Source organism: Poeciliopsis prolifica, unplaced genomic scaffold (assembly GCF_027474105.1).
Source record: "Poeciliopsis prolifica strain line A6 unplaced genomic scaffold, Auburn_PproV2 SCAFFOLD036, whole genome shotgun sequence".
Classification (NCBI taxonomy): Eukaryota; Metazoa; Chordata; class Actinopteri; order Cyprinodontiformes; family Poeciliidae; genus Poeciliopsis; species Poeciliopsis prolifica.
In genome coordinates, this window is record NW_026562411.1 from 5682594 (window position 1) to 5710588 (window position 27995).

At 35.9% G+C, this 27995-nt stretch overlaps 1 protein-coding gene across 4 annotated transcripts; it reads left to right on the forward strand.

Moving 5' to 3' along the window:
- Window positions 1-466: 466 nt before the first annotated feature.
- On the forward strand, window positions 467-27995 carry epb41l5 (erythrocyte membrane protein band 4.1 like 5). 4 transcript variants are annotated; one of them, XM_055052802.1, is made up of 26 exons: window positions 467-658; window positions 2090-2301; window positions 7723-7827; window positions 9870-9912; window positions 10043-10121; window positions 10268-10312; window positions 10865-10917; window positions 11438-11558; window positions 11735-11822; window positions 11907-11995; window positions 12101-12170; window positions 14497-14666; window positions 15173-15279; window positions 15523-15541; window positions 15998-16043; window positions 16270-16388; window positions 21658-21809; window positions 22650-22747; window positions 22829-22963; window positions 23102-23166; window positions 24170-24292; window positions 25443-25518; window positions 25793-25873; window positions 26072-26134; window positions 26229-26374; window positions 26805-27995. In XM_055052802.1, exons 2-26 carry the CDS (start codon window positions 2122-2124, stop codon window positions 26872-26874), a joined length of 2343 nt encoding a protein of 780 aa, XP_054908777.1. In that variant the 5' UTR covers window positions 467-658; window positions 2090-2121; the 3' UTR covers window positions 26875-27995. The 4 variants fall into 4 exon arrangements, with proteins under 4 accessions (XP_054908777.1, XP_054908778.1, XP_054908779.1 ...); XM_055052803.1 differs by having other exon boundaries at window positions 26232-26374; XM_055052804.1 differs by having other exon boundaries at window positions 24221-24292.

Here is a 27995-nt window from a genome sequence, read left to right on the forward strand (position 1 = left end):
CAAGAGCAATGCACTGATTTAAATTAATACAATGTGAACATCAACCTTCAGAAACCACCCAGAGAAGTCTGAAGTGTGATTCCTGCAGTTGATCAGCAGAAGGTGCTGCTGCCACATGAAGCTGATGCACATAATTTCTGACTAAAATTTAATAAATAGAAAGAAAATGTCTTTTCAAGGCAATTGAAGCATTGCCATTCTATTTTTTAAATATTTTAATTATGGCTATAGTAATTTTATGGATCCTGCTGAGTGACGGTGTGCTTAAAGTATACCATCATTACCTCTTGCCCAGAAATTCTTCCAAATACAGATATTATTATTAGTATTATTTTATAATTATTTGTAGTTGGAAAAAAAGACACTAAAACGTCTGAAAGCGGAGAAAGGGTTGGTCCCTTTAAATATGCTAATTTGATTTTTTTTTTGTTCTGGATTTCTCCTGACGTCACTTCCTCAGGAGAGCTCGACTCCTACTTTTTTGTTGGGACTGAGGAAAATCATTCTCTGGACGGAGGACGGTGGTTTGAAAAAGCGGAGAAATTGACAGGATAAGGCTAAATTATAGAGTATGGAACTATACAAACTTCAACTTTAGCGGAGTACAATGCAGGCGGACGTGCTTTCCCCGTGAATTCCTTACTAGGAGGATTTTTTTGTAAGTATCCAAGCGTGTGTAAGTCAGTGAGCTTCGGGAGCTAACGGTGGTGTTTGTTTTGTTGTAGCGGAGCACGTTCGGAGTCTCTTATATTCGATTAGTTCTATATGCAGCCGTCAGCCGGTGTGATAAAACAAGTGCCCACCTGTTGCTGGTATTCAGGTACTTCAGGCCCCGACCGTTACAGGTGTCGCTAGGATTAAACGGTTACTTCCCAGTCGTTGTTCCAGTTTAAGATTAAAATGTGAGAGAATGTTCCAGACTTTTTGAAATAGAGTTGCTCGGAGAAAACAAAGCGGCGGACATTTGGTGATTGCGAACTCTAGATGTACAATACGCAAATAAATCTGCCTTTATTTGCCGGGGAGCTTATTCAAATAGTTTTGAAAACGTAATAAACCATGGATTTAAATATGTATTTTAATCCATGGTTTTTCCGTTAGGTTTTGATTTTTGACGCTGAAGTTAGCAACCGAGGCACAGCAGCTTATTCAGCACTCGTTTGAAGGGATATTTAGCCTTTTTTTTTTCTTTTTAAGGAATCTGGGCTACAGGCCACATTTAAAATATTTAGACATTTCACCCTAGAATCAATTATTGTTTATAACAGATTCCTATAAAATGCCTTTATTTATTCTATCAATTCAAATTCAAAATACTTAATTAATCCGAGAAGGAAGCTAAATGTTACTGTGACTCATACTTTTCTTCAGAGTTGTAGATGCTAAAGGCTGTGGAGGAGGGAACTCCTGTGGTGGTCTGTATTACAGCGACTCTGAAGAAGCCTCTGACTGAAGAAATGTTAATCTCATGAAGAGGATTCTCAATTATTCAATCTAGTTTGGATTGAACAATTCCAAACTTCCAAACTAGTTTACATAATTTCATGTAAACTACAAAATTGTTGCTGTTTGAATGTTTACAGCAGACTGCCCCAGTCTGCTGTATTTTTCTGCCTCTAAAGGTTCCAAATGCTGAAAAATAAACTTCCAGCACATTTCACACTAGAACTGTGGAATATTAGAAATGTCCAAATAACCAAACAAAATAACCAAAATGACAATAATTAAAATAGATTATGTAACCAAAATTGCATTTCATAAAACAATAATCATTCAGTTTAGACAGGCAGAACAGGCAAATGTGAAAAAGAGAACCATCTGTTGAACATTTGTTGTCAGACTTTAAATCATTGATCTCATTTCATTTAATTATGCTGTTAATTGATTTATTGCTTATTGTAAATTTGTAACAGGCTTATCAGTCTTTACTACAGTATTGTTTTATAATTAGTATAACATGTAGAAAATAAAATCCAGCCTGATAAATTGTATTTCTGGACCCTGAAATCTGCAACTTCCCACTGTTTCCAGGGATTAATAATCAGGGACACACAGCTACTCTCTTACTAATTTCATTCTTCATCAACAGGTGTGGTCCTGTTGTTCTGCTCCTCACCCACCATGCTGAGTTTCCTGCGCAGGACTTTAGGCCGGCGCTCCATCCGCAAACACGCCGAGAAAACCCGTTTACGAGAAGCACAGCGGGCCACGACACACATCCCTGCAGCTGGGGACGCAACGTCCATCATCACCTGCCGTGTTTCCTTACTGGACGGGACAGATGTCAGCGTTGACCTGCCGGTAAGGAGTTTGCTCCAAGTTGTCCCCAGACATTGAGGCGTTCATGTGTGATGCAGATAAATAATAGAATCAGACTTTGTTCTAAAAGCTGATGTATTGGGTTAATTTCGATTTTTCCCTGTTGGTTTGTCTGCTGTTATTTTTCCTACACAGTCAGTTAAGGGTGAGTTATTCATTGAAACTCTTGCAAAAGATGTTCTCAAGCTGATATGAGACGTTATTCCTGGGAAAAATGGCAGCAGTGTACTGGTGACCAATGTGTACCTATGTCAGTAGAGCAGTACAGTTAAGCCTCTGGAGTGTGTGTGTGTGTGCGTGTGTGTGTTTTGAAGCACTGCTGATCACCTGTAATTCCATGATCCTCTCCTAAGAGCACATGACAGCATCACACGACGTGTTGGACTCATCATCCCGTCCCATAACTCTCCTTCTTGTTCTTTATTTCCATCTTGTACAAAATTAGTTTTTCCTTTTCTGTCTGAGGTGAAGTAGAGGTCTGCTGGCATTTTGAGTCTTCCCTCATATATTTGTTTAGCTATTAAGGGCAAAACTTGCTTTCAAATTTAATAGTGGTCTTCAGAAATAAAACTAAAACATACATGTTTTTTGTTTATTTATAAATTTCTTTGTACAACTTTATAAAGTTAGCGAACAGTTTAGCGAACATCATGCACAGTCTAAGAACCTAATTGACTGCAAGTGTCAATGAGGCTAAATTTACCTCAGTGAACCCCTGATAAATTTTTAGCAAGCAAAGACTTAATAATAGCAGATCTATGTTTATTTGTGCTTTAAAGACACATTTTAATTCTGAAGCAAATTGCAAAGTTGTGTTGGTATTTTTCTTGAACAGGGAGAATGAATCAAAATTTTTAGATACTTGAATTTAGACACTAAGTCAAGCATGAAGAGTGTTTACAGATGGAGGATTCAAAAACATAGATTGCATTTAGGAACAATAGTTTTGCTTTTTAGCATTCAAAACTAGTTTTAGAATTTCAAAGACTTCTTCAACCTGTTATCTTTTGCAATTTTTCCAAATGTACAGAAAAAGCAACAAATTGTATTTCTGACAGACTGTTGGAAACAATGTGTGGATTCTTCTCAGGTACAAAAGCCCCAAAACCTTCAGCCGTGCAACAATTCTTAGCAGTGTAAAACTGCTTTTTATTACCTATATGTCACAAGTGATGTCAAGTGTGAGGCTGGCCAAATTCTTATCCTATCAGCTCATTATAGTTTGCACAGAGAGGTCGTATTGTACTCTTAGTGAGTTTTTTTCTTTTGAGCGGAATGTTATCAGCCCGGACTCTTTCTCTCTGTTCCTCTCTGTTGGTCCTGTTTTCTTCTCCTCTCTTGTTTTCTTGTTTGGCATGAATTGTTGATGGAATTTCCCATCAGTTTATTGTTGTTCATTTTTACCAGTTTAATTCATGGAGCTGTTGCAGATAATGCTTTATTTAAAAACTTCCCTAATATATTTGAGCTTCTCTATTGTCTCAAGTCTTTTTCATTTAGCAATGTGTGAATAAAATGTAATAATGCTAGGGTTTGACTGTTGTTATCATTATTATAATGTGTGAAGAAGAAGTGTTGATTCTCTTTAATTCTCTTTATTTTGCATTTAAAAATAGTTAAATGTGCCCACAATTCCATCCGTGTTTTTTTTTTACCACCAGCTCCTGCTTCTTCTTTGTGTTTATTTTTTTTTATACCCACCGGCCTCCCTTTGCAACTAATAATCATGACAAGCACTCCCATTTGTCTCTCCTGCCTTGTCAGTTACTCAGCTTTCAGCTGAGAAACTGGACAGCCGACCTATAAAGAGAATTATTATTGCCAGAATAAAATCAGCAAATGCTTAAAGACAGAACTGATTAAACTAACGTTTTTCTAGACGATTGATTATTGTAGGAAGTACCATAAATGCTTCTTTTCAAAAAATATATTTTAACAACTGTATCAGTTTAGACATCACAAACTGCAAAATACTTGATAGCAGATTTTGTTGGCTTAAATATGTCAGGAGCATATATATGCACACTTTGCATATCAATAATATATTCAGACAGATGCATAACCGTAATATAACCATTACACAACATTTTCCCTAATTTACATTTCAAATCCTTTATATAACATACTATATTTCAATACAGGCTTAGTCAGATCATGCTAATTTAAGTTATCAAAAGAAATGGAAAGTAGGCTTTCCGCAAAGAATGTCCACAATAAAAAAAATTTATTCAATACACATACATTTTTTTAAATCACTCTTGTTAGTGAGTTTTCGCTGAGCAGTGCCAGCTAGCACAAACATGAAGGTGCTTAGTCAGGCACAGAAACGATAGTAGTCTCCTTCGAATTAAAAGCTGATTTTTCAAATATTCGTTGTTGATTGTTGCTGTTACACAACTTCATTGCTTTGCTTCTGCTGCCCACATCATGTTTCGTCTTTGACAGCTTTAATAAATTTAAGTTTGTATGAGCTATAGTTGGAAAGATAATAAAAATAAACACCGGTTGAAACCTAAAGGGAGCTGAACTTTTAACATCCAAGAAAAAACAAAGAAAATGTCACCATAACTCACAAGAACCCCCACTAATGGTTCTTAATGGAAGTTTTAAGGGTTTATTTCCTCTGGTGTTGTTACAAAGTTCTTCTTTAAATATCCACTGATAGGTTTAGAAGCTTGAAATTGTAAGATGTTGACTAATGTATAAATTAAATTTCTGCAGTGTATTTTTTTATGTTACAATTCATCTTGAATTGGAGGCATGAACATTTTGTTCGTGAGTTGTAAGACTGTTTGCTCATCATTGAAGGTTGCGGTGCTGCTTCGTTTACTGTCAGTACGTTTACTGTTTTCCTGTTCACCTCAGGAACCTTTCTTGTCCTTTTACTGCATTGAAACCAGTTTAAGAAAAGCCTGGGATGTGTTGACAGGCTGTGTCATTCTCACTGAAAATTCTGGTCAGTTTCTGTATCTTTGAGAAGCTCCCACTCTATCCAACACTCTGTGTTCATAACGTCATCACGACAATGTTACTCCATTAATCTGTTTATAACCGTTCTTACGAGTATTGAACTGAGAAGCAGTCTGGATGAAAAACACAACAAAACTTGAAGAAAATATTTGTACCTCTGGAGTTGAACCTCTGTCCAGTTGTGTAAATGTTTTTGTCTATGTATCCATCTGTTTCTATCTTATCCATCAGTTCCTCAGTTTGTCCACCACTCTCTGTTCAATAATTTCTCCTTCTCTCTGCCACACAGTGTGTGACAGAGTGTACATCAGTTATTGTTGGTGTACTGAGACAAATGTTGAAAAAAATCAGGGAGGTATCCTGTGTTATTTTTAGGTTCTAATTGTAGTTTTCTGCCTTCATGGTGTTTTCAATATGCCTTCGTTTCTTTTCTGCGCAGTTGTGCAACATTCACCTGTAGAAACTGAACTAAGGATTTTGTTAGCAGAGGAAAAGTCAATCTCCCAAATTGCTTTTACCGTTTCCCAATAAATGATTCTAAAGTTGTAGTTTTCTACCAAGTGAGGAACATTCTTTAATTTTGCAGTGTGCCATTGCTTCTTGTTTTACTGTTTGAGCTCTGTGCAGATAAATCCCAAGAAGGATTCTTGGATTTGTTGTTGTCAGTTGTTTAGCTCATGAGTGAAATACTTGACATGGTGTCTAAGAGAGAAAGTTGTCTCCTCTGAAGTAGGAAGAAAGAATACAAAAAAGTAGACAGCAGTGCAGGCACTTTAGCAGGACCTTGGGTGCAGAGCACACACGCATACACACACGTACAATAAGTCCTTTGTGCTGTCTCTCCATGGGTACTGTAGGGTGCGGTATGCCTTGTTAACTATGCCAGCTAGCATGGGGCCTGTCCCCCTAAGTTGGCTACAGAGTCTCTTGGGATGAGATCCGCTACAATCTGTTTCTTTCCAACTGTTTCTCTTGCTTTGCGTCTTTTCGTTTTGTCCCCCCCCCCTTTTTTTTTTTTTTTTTTTTTTATACTTTGTAAAGTAGATCAAATTTATTGAAACTAGATGAATAACACCTCAATTGTCATGCTTAGTCCAGATACTCAGTTGGATTTAGATTTGGGCTTTGACTGGGTCACTCAAATGATTTGGATATAAACTGTTACTTTGTAACTTTGGCTTTGCGGTGAATCGTTTTTTGCTATAAATCACATTTTTGCCTTTTGAAGATCTTACTTATTTTTTTCACCAATGAACTCGACGGGTTTCCATATTTCAGAGTGATGTCAGCACGCCCAGGGCCCCATCTACGAGCGTGTTTTAAGATATTTTTCTGGTAAAATTGTTTCTTGTAATTAATCAAATAATCTTATTCCCTGGCCTAATACCCTACCTCCAAATTGGGGGGTGGGAGGGAAATCTACATTTTGAATACATTTTCTTCTAATTTCTTCTTTAAAAAATAAAAAGCGAGGAAAAAAAAGATTAAAATTAAAAATTGGGTCTGATAAGGAAAAAATTAAGATTTCATGTTGAAGCTCCATCCATGTTCCCATCAACTCCAGTTGGCTGGAGAGATGGGTACATTTGTGCTGAAGGAAAGCCTCCTCACAGAGGTGATAGCATTGCTCTCTAGCATTGCTGTCACTGCCATGTTTTACAATCACTATGGCCTGAAAGTTAATGGGTGTTTTATTTAGGGGTTTCTGGATAAAGAAGGCTGAATATATGGATCTTTTGCAGCATTTTGTCTCTTTGACAGCATCATTGACTTACTGTCTCTGCAGAAAAAATGCAGGGAATGAACACACCATGTCATTATTTACCAAAGAAATAGGCAAAATGGGAGATTTTGCTTTCACTCAAGAATTTACACTGATTCTTAATTTAGACGCTGTTATACTCATCTGAAGAGAATGAGTATGACAGACTTAATTTCAAAAACATTAATTCTAAATATTCATAATAACAGGGATATATTTTATGCTTCTCTCTGGTGATCCTAAAGTTAAAAAAAACTGCTAAAAATAATTATAGTTGAGAAGAAAGTATAGATAAGTGTATTCAAAGGTAAGGCATATTCTGTGGGAAGAAATCAGAGGTGGTTTGAGACGGTGCATGTGACTGAGAACGTTTGAGAAGAGATTTCCCAGTTCCAGGCCAAACACAGGCTGTAACTGGTACGGGCTGATCAGACAGGCCAACACCTGATTTACTGAATGTCTCCTTTCCTTATAAGAAGTCCAACATTCACCCAGGAAACAGCCCACAGAGACAAAAAAAAATGTTATTTGTGTAATTTAATAAAAAAAAAACTAGAGGAGGTTTTTTTTTGCCATGTTTGAGTTTATAGCTCTTATTGACTTAATCCCGTCTGACACATAGTTGCTAAAATGTTCTGGGTTTTTTTTTTTTTTGTTTATTTTTCCGCCAGAAAAAAGCCAAAGGTGAAGAACTGTTTGAGCAGATCATGTACCATTTGGACATTGTAGAGAAAGACTATTTTGGACTGCGCTTCATGGACTCTGCACAGGTTCCGGTAAGAACTGCAATACAGTCTTCAGTAGTGGAGGAACTAGGACAAGAAAAACAAATTCAGAACTGATCTAATACATATTAACAGTATTATCATTGTTGTATTTCTTGGTCAAACGTTTGATTTCTTTCCAAATCATTCACTCATCTGTACAAAGATCTAATCCTCTTCCCTTTCAGTGAACGGGTTAAAGGGATTGGTTAAGGGAGATTTGTCAGTGCTTGCCGTTACGCTGTCCTGTTACACAAACTGTTTTAAGTCAGTGACCCTGTTCCTTTCACAGAAACTTTGCAAAGCCACTGAATTAGTGGGAGCCAACAGAGGGAGAGATGAATGCAGGAGAAGGGTGGAGAGCATGTTTAAGTTGAGAGTGTGGGAGAGGGAAGGATGAGGAATGTGGGGGAGAGGAAACTAGAAAGTGCTGCAAGTTCCTCTGTTATCTGTCTTAACCCGTCGTTCTGTCTGCCTCCATTTTTACGAAGCCATGACTCTGTCTCCTTCAATGTTTGTGCCTCATCCAGCCTGAATAAAACTTTCCAATTAATTTGAGTATTTTACTTTTTATTTCTAGTTAAATAGTTGTCTCTGCAGAGACAGAGACACTTTCATACCAAGTGTAGAAAAAGTTAAAATTTCAAATCTTTAATAATTTATGACACAATTCCTATGGTTTTCTGGTGTTTTTTAAGAGATTTTCAAGAATCTGCTTTCAATCTCCACATATATCTGATTGTGACAAACAGGGACAGTCCTGGTGTGGAAACTACAGTATCGCCATCAAAATAAGAGTTAGAGCTCCACAATATATTAAAATGCTATTAGTAATTAAATCAGAATGTTCTAAGTAATATTTGCAAAGGACTGCAATATTTGGGAGGCATATTTCATGAGAGTTATGGCAGTATGACACATGGCAGTAATACATCTGGCTGGTTGACTTCCACTCTCTGTCCTGATTTATGTAGATTTTAATGAACTGGGTACAAGAGCTCAGTTAGTGGCAAGGACATCATGTGCCGTTATCAAAGTTGCATGTTTTCGAAGGGAAACAATATGTAAATGATAATGGTAACATGGTTAAACTGTCACTGACAGCTTTATTTTTGTAGCAGTTTTTGTTTTAACGTTCGAGCTGCAGCTCCCTTTTTCAGACTTCATGTTGCCTTCCACCACATCATCTCTTTTTGATTTGCATTAGTAAATGAGGATGTTGCTTCCTAAAACATTTTATGACCTTCTTCTTTTTGTTCGGTATTTTTAAACTTGTTGACAATTCCTCAACATGTAGTTAATGGGGAAGGGTGGATTTTCTCTTTTGGACATGTGATAAAATGATAAAATATATACACAGACGTTAAAATATGTACAAAAACACAAATCATATTTGAAAAGCAGTCCATTAACACATTGCTGAAATGCCATACACCTTTTATACCTGTCAACAAATTTTGGACAAAATTGTGTTTTGATTTTTACCAATTCTTCCTGTTGGAATTTGGAAGAGCTCATTTATACTGGTTTGCTTTCTGGAACCAACCAGGCTTTTAGCTCTATTCCTTAAATTTTAATCAGGTCTTTAATCAGAAGCTTTCTATAAAAATCTTCTCACATAATCTTTTGTATCCATTCTGAAACTTCATGTGATGGGTCTCTTGGTGCATTGTCCTGTTAAAATTACAAATGAGGAACTACCATAGTTCAAACTTGTCATTAACTGAACTGACAATAAAACTTAGGAAGAAGCTCTCAGTGCAAAATAGAGAACCTGTCTCGCTGCTATTAGTGCATTGCATAAGGTGGAAGAAACCTCCGAATGTATTAGTGCACTGTAAATCAACAGCTAGAGGTTTGAAACATGTTCACGACTAATTACTGCAACATCTTAGTGATCCCAAATTCCATCAACATTTTTAGTGTTTCTTAAACAATGGCCTTCCAATACCCTTACTATAATATGGTTGGAAACTTGTGAATCTTTGAAGCTGTCTTTTTCAATTAAACCTTGAAAATAATTTTTTTTTCAATTGCTGTCTTTATTGTTTCAGCATTGGCTTGATGTCACAAAAAGTATCAAAAAGCAAGTAAAAAGTAAGTATTATTGTACGATTCACAGTGCTAACATGAACAATTATTTCTGTATTAATTAACAATTGATTTACCTGTTAAACATTACATCATGACTGTCATTAAACTGATGTTTTGGTCCATTTGAACGTAGTTGGTCCACCATACTGCCTTCATATGAGAGTCAAATTCTACTCTTCGGAACCGAACAACCTACATGAAGAACTCACCAGGTAAGTAAATAACAGTGACTCCAAGTTGTAGTCTAGTCTTATTTAACAAGGAGTTCCTCATCCAAACATAAAATATTCTTTATGTGTTCCCAGCTATCATTTTGGGTAAAATTATTCTAACCATGTTTATGTTTTCCTTCTATCAGATACCTTTTTGTGTTACAGTTGAAGCAAGACCTCCTCAGTGGCAAGTATGTGATTATTATTTTTTTTTTTTACGATAACAAAGAATGTAATAAAAAGAAAGAAGATTTAAATTACTTTACTGTCATTTAAAAAAAACATTTTGTGGTGGCTTGTTCTTCTCTTTATCTCTTAATTGTTCTGGATGTTTCACTTGGTTGCCCTGATGGTTCACAAGCCAAAAATATAAGCTTTTAAATCGTAGAGGTTTCCACTCCGTCATTAAAGACTGAGCACTTAAAAAGTCAAACCCAAAACTCAGAGGAGATCATTAGGAAGCAGCTCAGGAAATTTTTCCCCCAGTTTTATTACAATTGCAAAAACTTTTTTTTAATTATTATTTTGATTTATAACAATGTTATAAGTCAAAATTATTCCTCCCTGTTTACTGATAAGAAAAATATATTTGACTTTTTGGATTGTGAGTTCCTCAAAGTCCTTTTTGGCCTTGTAACTGTAAAGCAGCAGAGCCATGTAACATTTACATTTTGGAACAGCGCTATTTTAGCAATTTGTGCCTTTACTTTCGCAGTGAACCCTTTCCAATATTTGATTTTTAGGCTTGAATGTCCATTTGACACAGCGGTGGAGTTGGCTGCCTTCTCTTTACAGGGTAAGTACAGCTACGTGTTTGTTCTTTATAGTAAACTCTTGACCTTTGTGGTAAAAAAGCAGGTACTGTTGTACTATTTGTACAACAGCATCTATGTTCCTTGAATGCATTTTTTTTTCCAAATTCCTTTAATAAGAGTAAACCAGCCTTCATTCTTTCACATAAAAAAGTGATTTCAGAAGCCATTAAGAAAAAAGTCAATCACCAGAGACATTTATGGAATGGCATTGCGTGCGCAAACTCTTGGATGGACGTGCTTACACATACATGGCTAGTTCTGGGTTAAGTGCCAGCTCATTAGTGTTCAATCCTCTTCAGAGGCCCCCTAATCTAACACCCTCTCTGCTTTCTCTCTTTCCCTCAGTCAGTGTTTTTTTTCTAATTTTTTTCTGTTTATCGCCTCAGTGTTAGTTAGGGCAAAAAGTTTTGACGAGTATATTGGATATGCCTGTCAATTTGTTTTGCTTTGTATCATCTTAAATCTCAAGTGCTGGTCTGCCTTTTTTTGTATTTTTTGCAGCTGAATTAGGTGACTGTGACCCACTGGAACATAATCTGGACTTGGTGTCAGAATTTCGCTTCATTCCAGAGCAGACGGAGGATATGGAGCTTGCAATCTACAATACTTGGAAGGAGTGCAGGTATTCATTTAACTGACACTGAATTTAGAAGAAAAAGAGATCTGTAAACAGTTTCAGGCATTTTTTTTCTTTCAGAATTAAATTTTTCTCATTCTGTACTTTTACACTTTCTTTGTAAGTTTTTTATTATTTTTTTCTCATTTGTGGCTCTTCCAATTTCATGCTTTCTTTTTCAGAGGTCAGACTCCAGCACTGGCTGAAATTAACTACCTAAATAAAGTAAAGTGGTTGGAAATGTACGGAGTGGACATGCATATGGTCAAGGTGAATAATATTTGGCTTGACTAAGAATATCTGAGCAATTAATTGTGCAGACGAAACATTAATAGTCATCCATGTTGTGTTTAGGCAAGAGACGGTAATGAGTACAGCCTGGGTTTAACTCCTACTGGAGTTCTGGTGTTTGAAGGTCAAACTAAGATTGGACTCTTCTTCTGGTATGTTTAGTCATCACAAACTGTATAAATTGTTTTGCTCATTTTTCCTAGAAGTTATAAATCTGATATTATATTCAGCTGAATTAGGTGTTTTCCCTGCTGTAGGCCCAAGATAACTCGTCTGGATTTCAAGAAGAGCAAACTGACTCTGGTAGTGGTGGAGGACGATGACCAGGTGAACCAAAACTCTCACGCCATCTCCTACATGACAGAAATGTATATCTATCTACACATTAGTCAAGTGCCAAACCAACAGTCACTTATGGTCACACAAGGCGTATTGCAACAAAAGGACCTGGAATTTTCAAAGGGGTTTTGCTGACATGGATTTGGGTACTCTTGATTTTTTAGGCGAGAAGAAGAGAGGTGGATACAAATGGGATTAAAACCTGCTGTTCTAGCTAAAAGCTTCTGATCATTTAAGATGCCTCTTCAAATGGGGAGAAAGTTTATAAAACCTACAGATATTAGCTATTTCATGGCAGAATTATATATTTTGAATAAAGAGGATCCTAATTTTAAGGGTCTAGCACTTTCTCCACAAAACTCCATCCAAAGATCCCAATCAACAAACCAACCACAGGCCTTTTTTCTGATAGCAAAGCCTTTCCTGGTTATCTCTTTTTAACAAAAATTTTACAATTTTATGTTGTTACCTATTGGTTGCTTAAAATACAAAATATTTTGGTCGTTCAACTGGAACAAAACTGACCTAATTTTATTTTGTTTTGTACAATAATCCAGAAACTGTTTCATAATTTTGCATAAATCTTAAAATGTTACCAAATTTCAGGTGCTTCAAACAAATGTTCATCTTAATTTAGAGATTAATTTTTTCCTTTCAAAGGAAGCTTGTTTTTTTTTTCTGCAAATATGTTCCATTATATGAGCTGTAAAACGTGTCACAATGTTATGGAGGTAAAAAAACTACTGTAATAATACTGTAAAAGAGAGACAAAGAGTCTGTTTATGTCCGTCCCGGGAGTCTTTGAGTGAGGTTAATAAAGAAACCTGCCCTCTCCGGTATTTCTGGTATGCACAGTCACCCCCACCTCGTTCTCTGTCACACACACACACACATCACACAGAAGTTCAATTTCAGCTTGCAAACCTTTCTGCAGTTACTGATGAGCAAATTGAACAATATCATCGCATTACCTTGTTCTCAGTTCAGCTATTCACCTTTTAGTGAAATATCGAAGGGAGGCATTCATATTTTTGGTTTTGCTTTCCAAATCAGATTACATAATGCTAAAGTTAACAAAACTTTACATTTGAAAAACTAAAACATTTTCATCAAACTTTTTTGTTTTTCAAGAATGTTGGTAAATTCATAAGTATGTTGATTTTTTTCACTCTATCAGTTTTTAATCTGGTTGTGTTTCTAAGATGTCTTTACATGGTGAGTCAGCATTCTAACTCTGAAATAAATCTTGTGATTTCTATAAGCCTTTAAATGAGAGAGGCTGAATCCAGCTCATTGTTAACCTTAACCCATTGTTTGGCAGGTTCATACCGAAAGCAAGAAATGTGCTAATTATTTCTGCAAAGTAGGGGGAGGACAAAAAAAAAAGAGTTTGCCTTACTTTTAAGGGACATGCATAGAAATAAAGGAATATTAGCTGTACTTAAATTAAAGCACAATAAAATTGTTAATATTGTTTCAGAATTAAAATTCTATTTTCAGATGGTGCAAATATACTATTTACCTGAAAGTACTATGATGTATTATAACATTGTTATCTTTAATAAGGTCAAAAAATATTACAATTATTTCTTAGTTATAGTGTCGATTTTGTTTTTTTTTTGTGTGCCATCACTGTTTTCATAAAAATATTCAAAATGTAATCAATATATGTATGTAAATACAATATAAATGTGTAATCAAAATTATATTAAAATACAGGTGACTATACAGCAATAGCTTACATTGAAAAAATAATCTTATACGATATACCTATATATTTAATACTATGTTTTTCTAGTATAGTAAAATAATAAAGTGAAAGTAGAGATTAGATTATATGGAAGGATTGGACTGAAATCATGTTTAAATAGAAAGTATGAGATGATGTCTGTGAAGTTATAGGCAAAGCCTGCTGGAGGACAAACAAATTTTCCTCAGATAGTTCAAGATAACCTAAGCTACAGAAAAAAAAGAAAGTTTAAGCCTGGTCTTAAAAGTAGACAGTCTGCCTCGCCAACTACAACTGAACTGCTTCCACAGGAGAGGATCCTGAAAACTGAAAGATCTTCTTCCTATTCCAGTTTTATAAATTTCAGAAATCACCAGGAATCCTGCATTCTGAAGTTAAACCACTCTGTTAGGAATGTATGAAAAAGTAAGACTCATGCAACCACTGGAGAGGAACTCCAACTCAGAACAGAGATGTCTTCTTTTAATTTTTATTTGAACTTGAACTGCAGCATTGAGTCAAGAAAATGTTTTTATGGAGAGTCATTTCTCTAAAAACTTTTCATTTGACCCTGAATCCCTCTAGGGTAAAGAACAGGAGCACACCTTTGTCTTCAGAATGGACCACCCCAAAGCCTGTAAGCATCTGTGGAAGTGTGCAGTGGAGCATCATGCATTCTTCAGGCTCAGAGGGCCAGTACAGAAAAACTCAGCGCGCTCTGGGTTCATACGGATGGGGTCCCGCTTCAGATACAGGTAACAAATGCACCAATAATACCAAGGGAAAAAAGCACTGAAGTTTGAATTTTAGCAGTGATGTCATCACCACTAAAAACTTCACGTACTTGTGAAAGAAAAAGATAATAGTTTGCTCTACAGGCCGTTGTGTATCCAGTGAAGAATTTAGAAAGTTAAAAACTCATTTTCAGTGTGCAAAATATTTTGTTTTGTATCCATCCATACATAGCTAAATGAGTACACCCCTGGTACTCGGTGTCAACATACTGCAGAAGTCAGCTTGCTCCCTTTTGTGTGTTTAAAAGGTATCCAGTAAGATAAGCATTAGTGGTGGTGTTGATTTAAGACAGGGGTTGCAGGGTTTTGTTGTTAGAAAAGGGTTATCGCCTGGATGGTTACAGAGTTCAGCAGGGGTCATAGCTCTGATAGTTACTGTAATAAAAGAGAATTCATAGTAGATTTGGAGTTTGCTAGGAACGGTGAAGATAAAAAGTAAAGTTTTTCTGCTTTATTTTTCTGACCAGTGGAAAGACAGAGTATCAGACAACCAAAGCCAGTAAAACAAGGCGGTCAGCCTCGTTTGAGAGAAGACCCAGTCGGCGATACTCCAGAAGAACCATGCAAAACAGAGGTGATGTAAACTAAGGCTTATCGATCTGAAATTAACTAAGAATTGGAACTCTATAAAAACAGCCTTAAAGTTGAGCAAATGGCTTAAATAAGCCCTTATCTCAGTCTTTCCAAACATTTCTTTATTTACTCCAAAGGCAAGATGGAAGTCAAAGAAATAATCTCAGAACAAAAAGATCAAAAAGTGTTTCAGAGTTTCGTTGGATTCATTCTATTCTCACAATGAACTGTTTATATTTTACAGGACATTTCCACCCTCAGGAGTAAGTACAGATATAATTTTTGCTTTATTTGTTTTAGAGAAATTTGTTGTATCCACTCTGCTGTTACATATTTTTACAAGACAGCTTTATAGGTTAATGTTCTGTTCTTTTAACAACAGCTGTTTGTTGTGGGTTATAAAATTAAATTGTAGGCTGATTCAACAGTCAAAGTTCCCCCATAGGTTGCTAAAATTATAAAAATTTGGCTTTGAGGTTGTTTTTTTTATTTTATGTATTTATTTATTTTTACTACAGCTCTGGCTCAGTTCAGTTGTAAAATACAAAGTTGTTCTGCAAATTAGTTTATAACAGATTGCAAATGAATATTGTAATATGAAGAAATACTCTCTGGAGACCTAGTTAATGCAATATAGTATATTTCAGAGTGTTTGACTGAAATTAAAGTTAGGTTTTCTGTTTGTCATTTATTGACATCTATTTTGTCTGTTTTCTCAGTGTTCATTCTTCAGGTAATGGTGTGAGCTCCAACAAAGACAACAAGGTGAGCAACTCAAGTATGTTTCTATCAGGAATGTGGAGCAAATTGTTGAATTCCACATGTTAACCCCCTGAAAACAAAGTTAACATTCAAAACTTAAATGTTCTTCTGTGTTTGTCAGAGTAGGTTTTTCTTTTCGAGCTGTTTTCATTTATCTAGATCAAGGGTGTTCAAAGTGTGGTCCTGTTGTTGATGGATTTTAATAATTTTGTGTTTATTTTCTTTTCAGGTTTCTCTAACCAGAGGTGCCTGGTCCGGCATGCCCGTGGTGAGCCCGGTAGCAACGTCAACCTGTGGGCCAATGGAAATCGAAGCTTTACCCAGAAGTCCCGGCGGAGAAAAACGCGGGTTAGTATCTTCAGAATCCATGGAGTCTTTAAAATCTACTTGTAATTATTTTATCTGTATAGAAAATACAACAAACATGGGATTTTTTAATAAGTGGCTGTAGCTTGATTTCTCATTAATGATGATGAAAACAAAGTCAGATTAGGAGTGGCTGGGCCAGGCTGGCTGCTCCCTGCCGAGAGCTGATAGACTTGGGCAGATAGCTAGGTGTGTTTTTCATGGTGTAATGCCCTGTGAGTGGCTTAGCATGGCTTATCTGCTGACCCTGCCTTTATAGGAGCAGTGAAAGGACAGATGAAGAAAGACCAAATGCAGAGAAAAAAATGAATAATTATGTACATTTTTAGCTACTTGACCACACTGTGAAATATTCAAGACTCAGAAGTGTTGCAAGTCAGCAGAACATGTTGTCATTGCATAAGGATTTTCAATGTTCGGTAGTTGCTTAATACAGCATTCAGGCTGATCTCTTGTTGAAATTCAAGGGTGTTTGTCAGCAGTGAACATAAAACAAGTTTGCACTGTTGGACTTCTTAAATCTTGCTATCAAATATAGATACGCTTATTTTATCACAGGTTTTGGTGACAGGATTCACATGAGTGCTTGAAATCCTTGAGCATGCCTGAATTTCAAAAATATGTTTTCAAGGTCTGGAAAGTGCTTGATTTCTGTATAAAGTCCTTGTAAGTGCTTGATATTCAAACTACAATTTTTCAAAGACAATTTATTGTTCAATTAAAAACCTAAATTAGAAATTTATTTATAGGTAAAACCAGATATTTAAAAGTATCTCATACACATTTTTATTTTGCTGTCAGAATTTAAATCAGACAAAATTTTCAAATTCTTTTTTTTTCTTTTTTTTAGCTTTTTTCTGCTGTACATACAATGTAGGATTGTATTGCAAAATACTTTTTAATAACAGTAATACATCAAAGTAATTTCAAATTGTCTTCATTTATTTATTTTTTGACTATCCAAAGTACAATGCTCGAGAGGTTTTGGAAACTTGCCTTGAAAATGCTTTAGAAGTGCTTGAATTTTACTGTGGAGAAAAATTTCCAAACCCCGTAGTTAAGGATTTATAGACTTGTATGAGTTTGTGATAATAAGAATCTTGTGCATATGCATATAAGTAACTTTATTTGTCATAAACCCACATTGTCCCCCTGTGTGTTCCAGTATTAACATGTACTGAGGATAAATTGTCCTGGTCTGGCAGCAGGCTGGTAGGTACAATCAAACTCTGATACTCGGCTCTGGCTTTAACCAATCAGTCGCGGTGCAGCGGCAGGCATCCTGATTTTTGGCTTTGGATTAATGTTTTCCTGCAGTTCATGGTGATCTGCTGTTTGCGCACTTTTGAATCAGCATGAAGTGTCATCCTGATTGGTGAAGGTAATTGTGATGATTTGGGAGCTTCTGTTGGGATCTTGTTTTTGGTGGCTTGAATCAGGGATGGGATTTGATTTCAGCTTTTTATCTGTTCTGTTTCCAGCTTTGATATCTTCTAAACGGTAGCTTATTTTTTCTTTCTTTCTTTCTTTTCTGGTTATCTGCATCCTGTCCGCCTTCTCCAATGCAAACTTCACTAAAACACCTTTCTTGAAAATATTTTAACTATACATCACAGGAACAAAACATATTAAGAGAAACAAACTTAAACCTTATCCTTTATACAATTTCATATTACTGAATTAAAGAAAGTTCAAAAGATTCTTATATGGTGCCAAAAATAAAATCACACAAGTAGCAAACATGTTGCTGTCTTCACAAGGCAGAGCTGTCGAGGCTTTACAAGCACAGACAGAAGATCTAAAGGTCCAAATATGTTCTGTCTAATTAACAGGATGAGCTCAGGATAAATTGAATTAACCAAAAGATACCACAACTAAATCAGTTTTAATTGTGGTAAAACTGTGGTAAAACAGTTTTAATTGTGGCTAAAACTGCTAAACAACTAAAGCTGATCTCTTTTATTTTTCCTTGTTTTTTTTTCTCTTGCTTGATGTCACTTATTTTGTATGCAGTGTTGCAGCCTGTAACTGCTCTTATAATATGAGCAGCCACTCTTGATGAGATTATAATCCTATTACAGTTTATGCTGACACAGACCCTGACACTTCTACTTATGCAAAATCAATTGGTAGGTGTGTCCTTTTTTGCTTTTCAGATGCATAAATTAATCAAACATGCTTTAATAAAAACTGAACTTCACTGATTAAAATATCAACCAGATTTAAAGTCACTTTTGTTGCATGAAGCGATCTGTCCTCTTTCTGATTTTGCTCAATCCTGTTAGAATCTTAATGTTGTATCCTTTTGCATAAATATCTCAGCATACACAAAAAGCTAATTAGCTTGTCCTTTAAAATCAAGACGAATGAGACTAAGGTCTGATAAGGGTTTAACCAATTTGTCCTCTTATATTAGCCTATAACAAGCCTAAAACATCTAATACTCACACAGCAAAATCCCAAAAGTAAACAATTTCATGAAGTCTGCTAGTTAAAGATAAACTGATTCAAATTTATCTCTTGGCTTTGAGAAATGGATATGAAAATATGAAGTCACTGAATGATTATCAACCAGGATAATTTTAAGCTGAATGTTCTCTTCTAAACTCTTAGTGCTGCAATGATCATCCCAGATGTGCAACATGCTCCCATAAACCATTCACTACAGGAGAGGTTCTTGACCTTTCTTTCCTGTAAAACCTGCCTGTGAAGAAAAAATAAATAAAAATATTTCTAATATTCAGTGGTTTTAAATACTGGGAGCAATGAAGAAGAAAATGTAAAGCTGCATGTTTGTCGTGATCCAACGGTTTCCTTTGCCGAGATACTTAATTGACTACAAGAGTTTGCACATTTATGCATCACAAAAATTCCGGTTTACATCAATTATCTGATGTATTATCTGTTTGTGTAGGGATTCACTTAGAATTTTTCTCAAGAAATTTATACTTTCACATCGACTGAATATGATTTTAGTGTTACAAATTGCCAAACAAGCTGGATAAACTTTAAAAAATACAGAAGAGAAAATCATTAACTTGAAAATAAATGCAATTTACGCAATACACTTGTGATTATCTTAACCTCACCCATTATTATTGTTTCATACCCATGTACTGGTGTGTTTTTATGTTGAATTGAAAATAAATTATTTCAAAAAATACTTTTAAGGTTTACATTCCGATTTTTCCTGCTTCCTGAATTTTCCTGTTACTAGCCGAAGAGCACATTCACTTCCTGTTTTTATTTTTATTCCCATCTCCTGTATGTGCCCTTGTCCTTCACCTCTCCTTTCTACATGTTTCATCAGGTCTCCATCTCCCTCCGTTCATCCTCCCATCCACACATCCATCCATCCTTCCTGCCTTCGTCTCATCAAAGCCCAACTGAGAATCCTCTTACTTTGTGTTCTGATGACTTTGTTACCTACTCAATGATGAGAGGCTCTGCTCCAAAGTGACTCTCTTTTAAAAGTTGCTGGTATTTATGAAGGAACCTCCTGAATAAGACTGCTTGTAAGACTAATGGGGTAAAACACTGACTTTTTCTAGAGTCCAGCATGAACTTCTTTTTATGTCCCATTTCTCACCACTTTTCTGTTTCCTAACGTGCTTCCTTTACCTCTCCTCCCCACCTAATGAAGAAATTATCACCAGGTATCAGTGTGAGGTGCAGGAATTTCATTTCAGTCTCAACTCACTGAGGACACAAGAATTAGATGGTCCCGACTGTTACAAACTCTCTCTGAGCTTTTAGTTTAGTCTTTTTTTTTTTTTCTTAATTTTTAAAATTTTAATCTGTTCCAGCATTTCATGCATTTGTTTGTTGTAAAAGGGAGTTGGATAAGAGGGCATTACAGCGTGAACACTGAAGCCACAGAACAGAACCACATTCCCTCTGTCAGAGGTACATTCCAAAAATTCCCAATCAGGTCCGTATCCTCACTGACAGAAATGCAGGAAGATTTTCTGTTTTTATCTCCTGCTTGAAGCCGGCTTCTTGTCTCTGTCTCCAGTGTCAGATCTTTTATTTGTTTTGTTTTGTTTTTTGTAGGTGCCATCTCATCCAACTTCTGCCACAATTAAATAAATATTTATTATGCTGAATCATAAGTAAATTCAACAATTATGCTATTTGTAATAATAACATCAATAGTACTTAGACTGAAAGGTTTCACGGAAGGAATTCAAATTCATTGTAATGCTTAGTATGGCTTGTCTAGTAGAGTGATTCTTTGTTGCACAAAGCAAATAACGAAGGTGATTTAACAATATTAGTCATTAGGAACATGTTTACATGACTGCAACCAAATTGTGTTTCTGTCTGAAATACTTTTGAAATAATTTCAAAGAATAAACTAATGTATGGAAACAGATGTTTGTGTAACTTCTTGGAAATAATTATGCTGTTTTTGCAGGATTTGAGCTGATCTAACGCTCTATGGGTAGTTTTGTTTAACTGAATTATATTTAAACACATCAGAGTAAAATTTCAGGGAAACAAACGACGACCACATTCAGTTTTTCACTGGAGAAATTATTTTTGATATTGTGCATTTTACCTCTTTATAATGTCCCAGTAAACCACCTTTATTTGTTGTTTTCTTTACAAGAGAAAATGTTCGAGGGATGGGTGCAAGGCCCTCTGTTTCGCTTCATAACTTACAATGTTTTCCTCGCTGTTTACAGTTTTCTACTTGGATTTTCGGTCTTTGGGAGTATTTGTTCTTTAATTCCTGTGTACTCTGGGCAGTGGACAGCAATATGCATCATGGTTTGAGTTAAGTTTCATCTCCAGGCAACAGAAATATGAGGCAGATACCAGGCCTCTGCTGGAGCTTTTGTAACAAAGTCTATGTATCAAATGTTTTGCTTAAAGCTCTGATAATTCTGAGAATATTGCTTTGTTTTTTTTTTTTTGTTCCCCCATAGAAGTTATTGCTTGCCTTGAATGTTTGTGTTCACACAGCAGCTTGGCTTCATTAAATGGTTTTTCAGCGGGTTATGGGTATTATATCCACTTTTGTTGTTGGAGTGTGGTTTTTGGGGATGTTGGAGTCCTTTTCACATTCTCTGATAAATGGAGCTGTTGTACCGTCAATGCTGAGTTTATTGTGGATAACAGAGGTAAGCTTTGTGACCCTGGGTATTTTTGTTTTTTAAAAAACTATTGTATTTTTTGTAATCCATTGCTAAATTAAGTGCTTTTATGGCAGGTCCTTTTAGCTATTCCCCTGTACTTGTACTTGCAGCTTGCCCGTAGTTGCTGACCTGATGGAGACATGCATTGACGACGTCCTTAGGGCTTCCGTAGTTCCTCCCATCACAGCTGCAGAAGAGGTTGGACCCTGTGTTGCTTACGCTGCTGCCAGCATACCTGCAGAAGATCCACTCAGCCTTGCTGGTAAAGTTGGAAAAGCCAAACCCCCAACCGGATTGGTTGGAAAATGCATTTTTACATTGGACTCTTAATAACAAAAGTAATAATTTAAGAAGGCACTGGAAATGCTCCAAATATTTAAGCTGAATTTATTTAAGTTTTTACAGTTTTACCTGTAAATCTATCAAGACCTATGAACAAATATTTTTAGTTTTATTGTACTAACTTTTACTGTTTGTTTGCCTTAACTTAGGATACACTTTTGTCCATTAATGTGCAGAAAATGGAAATTTCTCATCAGCTTTAACCAAGAAAAGACCATATGAATAAACAAAATGCACAAAGCAAATGGCTAAAAAGTTAATACAGGTTATCCTTAAAAAAAAAAAAAAGTAAATTTATGTGTCTAAAACTAAGGCTTTGTAGTGTCTTAAATTATTTTTTAGAAAATGTGAGTTGGTCTTAAATACATTATTCACAGGTCTTTTGTTGTGGCAGAACTACTTAACCTTTTTTTCTCATGGGACATTTCTGTCAGATTTTATTGCATTCTGTGACTCAAGGTGGTTGAGGCTACCGTTAATTAATAACATGCTACCTTTTTGTGCTGCTAATATACTCTTGCTAGTTAACTAGCTTTTTTGCACTGATGATTATATCCAACTTTTTCAGTCTTACATTTTGTTAAAGGTGGCATTGAAAAAGTCTTTAACTTGACTTTCTAAAAGATGCAGATACCCTGGAATAGATTAAGCATATATTCCCATTTCGCACACAGTCATGTAAAATAGAGCATTTAGAAGGTAGGTGGACTTTTTGATAACATTGAGTTGGGCTTATTTATGTGAGTTATTAACTTTTCAGATGCAGCAGCTCGTTTGAAGCAGCTGGAGTTGGAGAGCAGCCCACTTCCTGCTACTCCAAGAAATAATGTCAACGTCAATGTGGCCATGAACAACCAGGCGAGTATCCATTTCTGCTAACGCTGAGCCATTTTGTTTACGTGTTGTCTTTTTTTGTAAATGCTCTGATCCCAATTTTAGGACGACATGGTGAAGCTCACGGAGAAATGCGTTCTGAACAGTGCAGGAAGTAGTCCAGTTGTCACTCCACTGCGCACCCCGGAGGATCTTAAGAGCAACATCCTGAAAGCTCAAGCTGAAGCTGCTGCTCTGAAGGTGAGAACCAGATGTTACTTACTCAACTAACCTAGCAGCATCAATACTCTACTGTTTGATCTGAAAAATAATAAATAATGATGAATTTAATCGTACTTCATTTGCAGTTACTAGTGCACATATATGTTTTCTGTACAGAGTCATCAGGAGGAACTTCTCATGACTGGTGACAAGAACTGTAACTTGCAGGAAGCCTCTGCAAGGTATGTGTTTCATAAAAACAGTAGATAATTATCTCATGAAAAACATGAGGATTCTTTAAAAAGTATAATAGAAAACTGATGGGAGTATTATGCTTTATTTATTTAACATAATACTAAATAAATAGCATTTGCCATTCTGTAAGATTTCTGCTTACAGAAAGATTTTTGCTTTCTGTAAGCAGAAATCTAGAAAAGTGATAAATTTACAACTTCTATGTGTGTAAATAAACGTGGAATAAAATCCACTCTTAGTGTTTTCTTTTAGAATAAATGTTTTTACATAGGTTAATGTCACAAAAATTGTATTTATTGTATTTATTTATCCTTTAAATAAAACTGACAGTAAAGTATATCAACTTGAAAATGCACACAACTTAAACCCTCAAAATGTCTCTATCGAAATATCTCATCTTTCCTTCTATTGAGTCATTCTCTGCATTCTCAGCCGATCTCATCACTCTGACTTCTAGAACAGATTAACCTCCTTAACATTCATGAATATTCCCAGCAAAGCTCAAAGGATTATGTCACTTTCAGTTCAAACTAATAACAGAACTTCTCATTTGCACTCAGGACATTAACAAGGTTTCTCCTTTGTTACTTTTTAAGGAGCTTTTTGACCACAGTCAAAAGGGAATAACTGAATGTATTGCATTTTTAAATAAACAAACTGGATATAAAGCAAACTCTTCATGAGAGTTATAACATAGGGAGGAAAGTGTGTGTCATAAATTCAGTCCCATTAATGAACAAAAGTTGTGCTCATTCTGTATGCAAACATTTTTAGGATATATAAGTAGTGGACATAAATGACTGTACATGGTTTTGTGTTTAAACTATCTTAGATGTTTCATAAACTTATGTTTTTACAACATTAAATTGAGTTATACGTTTGCTGTTTTTTGGTTCAAAACATGATTTGTTTTGTTTCTGTAAATTAGACTAGATGTGCGTAACACATGGTTGCTCGCTGCTACAGTGGTGTGTGTTGTGTGTTTGCCAGGTTGAAGGTTCGTACGGGCCGAACGGGCAGTAATTCGTCTCTTTCTGTTAGCAGCCGACCAGACCCCCAAGACTCCTGGGACCTGCTGAAGCCAGCCTCACTAGTCTCCTCTGCAGCTGCCAGGTATGTGTGTTTACATACAGGAAAAGGTTTGAGTTTTTATTTCGTAGTGATTTTCTTTCTTTCAGATTAGTTGTCATTGTATTTATTAATATATTTTGTTTAATTCATCAACTTAGCCTGTCTCAATAAGGAATTACTTAATTAGATAAGTTAAAATGAGTTTGATTATTTTTATTCTGTTGAATATTTTTTGAAGAGCAATTTTGTTTACAGTCTTCATACTTCATTTTATTTACTTTTTATTGATTTTTGGTTGTTTTTAGATTTTTAAAATGTCTTCAAGGTCCAGTGCGTAGTTTTATTTAAAAACTTTAAAGTTTTAGTCTTTGAGAAGGCTGAATTAGCATTAGTATACCATTATCAAAATGTTACTTGAAAATTGACACAAAGCAACACAATTGTTGTTGATTGCAATAATGTATGGTACAATTTATTATGACAGGCCAACATCAATCTATTCATCCACCCATTTTGACCATCTGTTTTCTATTAATTTTTTCTTTCCATCGTCTGTTTCTATCTATTCATCCATCCTGTAGTTTGTGTTTCACACTTAATAAAAATATTTTTATTGCATTCAATGGGACTTCTTTATTGCCTTTGTTGTAAATACTGGAAACTCTGAAAAATGCATTGAAACTCAGTTCACTGAACCTAAATGACTAATTTAAAAACATCTCTATCAATAATTGAAAACATGCCAGGGATTGGCTGAAGATAATTGAAGTGTAGAAAAAATTATTTCTGGTTGAAACAAACAAAAAAAAAAATCCTGATGTTTGGCACAGAAAGCCAAACATCACAGCCTTAACTCAGAGATCCATAATCATCTTTGCTGTCTGCGCTGACATCTGCTGGTTTGTTTGTGTAGTGTCTGTGTGTGCAGTAGATGAGTCACATGACCTGGTCTCTGCCTGGAAACTGCTGGCACAGCCACACCAAAAATCAGACACGGATGCACTTTTGATCAAAAAATTCACAAACTCAAAAACTCCAAGTTTATTGTTGCGATTTAAACTGCAGTACAAGTGTTTTAATCTACCACTCTATTCTTAAGATGTTCATCTGGTTGCAATTATGATTATTTATTTTCTTTCTTAACCATTGTGTGAAATCCTTAGTGCTTTTGTACGCTCTTGTTCCACTCCAGTGCAGAGAGGTTGGCGGAGGATTCGAGCCCTTCTGTTCCCAAGATTTCTGCCGTCAGTGAAGGCTTGGCACCAAAGGTAACTCGGCCTCATTTAAAATGGGAACTGTGAATCTGCTGGGAGAGTCTAGAAATATGTAGATTGCTGCGAAATAAAAATATAAAACAAAATAGTAAATTCAGAAACTGAGTTTCATTTGAAATGATTTTCAATAGTTTGAAATGGATTCACCATGTCCATCCCTGCTTGTTTTAGTCCAGGTTCTGGTGCTGATTGGATCATAGAGCCAATCTGAAGCCAGTCTTAGTTCTGTTGAATTTTTTGTTGTGACAATTTTTTTATTTCCATTCAGGTCAAAGCAGAGGAATTTGATATTCAGAACGTTGGTGTTCTCTCTGAGAATCTGATCGACTTCACTGATCCAATTCTTCTAGTGAGTTTCAATGTTTTTTTTCCCCCTTTCATTCATGGTACATGAAACAGACATTTTTATTTCTTTGAGGTCACCTGAACAAAATGAATTATAATTCTATCTTCTACCTTGTGTCAGGCCAAAGGCTCGTTACTAAATAACATGGTGTCTATTTGTTTCTGTATTAGAGACATAACGAGTCTTTTTATTGTGTTCCAGCTGCCACCTCTGCAGCATCCCAAACCTCTCATCACACCTCGCTGGATCATTCCTGCATCAGCCGTGAGTCAAATAAAGTTCATCTGGGATTAACAATCATGAAACCGATTTCGTAAGCTTTGTTTTAAGAATTGACATCCATGCTTCTTTTCTAAAGCAGCCTGCTGGCCTCTTTACAAATGGGCTGATTGACATGGAGCCGTCGTCAAAGGTGGTTCCTCTCCTCCCCCCTGCTGATGGAGGAGCAGTTCTCCCATCAGCCCCTGCTCACCTCACTCACCCACATAACACTCTCTCTTCAAGGTACATTTATTTACTTTTTAAATCCAGAGTACAAAAACTGAAATGTAATTTCAAAGCTATGTGATTGTGATCTGCAATTCTGAGCATTGAAACTGCAGAAAACAGAAAATATAAAAAGTTTATAAAATATATTTAAAATATATTAAAATAAATACATTTAAACTCTCATAATATAAAATAAAATCATTTTATTTCTCTAAAAGTATCCATTCTGTTTGAATCTTAGTGTTGATAAGGAAAATACATTTTTAAAATAAAGGTGTAAGTTTATGGAATAATCTTGTCCATGAGATAAAATCTAACTCTCCAGGCAGAATTTAAAAGAAATTTGAAGAGTCATTATGATCCATGTCATTCTGACACCCAAATGTAGCAAAGCAGGTTGTGAGGTATGTGAGGTAGCCGTATAACCGGCCGTGTTTCCCTACAGCACCGACGTTCAGCCGCCCGTCATAGAGGACGGAGCCAAACCCAGAGGCCTCCTGACCACCGAACTCTGATGAAGTCACTCCTCTTCTAGACTGTTTCCCCACAAACTGTGGCAGCTTCAAAGCAACACGTTTCACACGAACTACAATCACTTTCACCATAGGATGAATTCTACTTTTTGCAAACATGCAGCATTATCATCTCAACGTTATGTGATTTCTTTAGGAGGGGGTTGATCTGCCTGCCGCTTAACTGAATCCATCCAAGCTGATCAGATCTCCTCTAGCGACGTCAGTATCTTCAAGTTGTGTTTGTGAAGGTGGAGCTATAACCTGAAAACAAGAGACACAAAGTGTTAGATACTTAAAATTTTCATTGTAGCCGTGGTGTTTGGAACCATTGGATCTCTGAGCTGCTCCAGGAGGCCGACCTGAACCTCAAAAGTTCATTTTTGAGTTTCTTTAGCACTGGACACGAAACCTTCACTGGATTTTCTTTGCAACACTGGACTTTTCAGAGAAAGTTGGTTTTATAAATATGTTTTACTGTGTTATTGTTTTGTTTTAAAATGCCCATTCCAGAATGTTTCAATAAATTAGAAAATAGCTCTGCATCATTTTTTTGGATCCAGTTAGCAAGCTTCATCATAACCACTAATGTTAAGTTGTATTTTATTGTTTTGAATTAAAGTTTCTTCCCCTTCTTTTTAATCCACAATTTTCACATTTTTCATACATCAGGCGTGCTTATTTTAGCTTCTAAATCGGGCATCGAAATGCCAAAAGCGAAAGCTGTTGACAAGCTGTGACGATGGGACTGCGTTGGCTCGACCTCTGTCTTAACATGTTGTAGCTTCTCTCATGCCTTATGTAAAATGAATGTATTTGACATGTGTGATCTAAGAATGCTGGAAATGCCGCAGTTCAAATATGTTTCTGTCTGACGCCGTTTAAATCCATAAAAGCTGAAGTAGTCTGCTAAGGAGAAACGAAGTTAGAAATTTCTTAAGGCTGATTTTGTAAAGAGTTAGACCGTTGGAGTCACAAGGTTTTGGGGTGTAGCGGTACATAAACCAGAACTCTGGTTTGTGGTTGGACTGGAAAAAATATAATATATATATTTTCACTTCTTAGAAATGGAAAACAACTGTCTTGGAAACAAAGAGAATAAAATGACAAGGTTAGCAACAAGA

Excerpts from the sequence above, each read along its gene's own strand:
- epb41l5 (XM_055052802.1), top strand. The coding sequence starts at position 2,122 with ATGCTGAGTTTCCTGCGCAGGACTTTAGGCCGGCGCTCCATCCGCAAA. Across the intron at positions 10,918-11,437 it reads GGCTGCCTTCTCTTTACAGG|CTGAATTAGGTGACTGTGAC; the intron begins GTAAGTACAGCT and ends TATTTTTTGCAG. Across the intron at positions 23,167-24,169 it reads TTGCAGGAAGCCTCTGCAAG|GTTGAAGGTTCGTACGGGCC; the intron begins GTATGTGTTTCA and ends TGTGTTTGCCAG.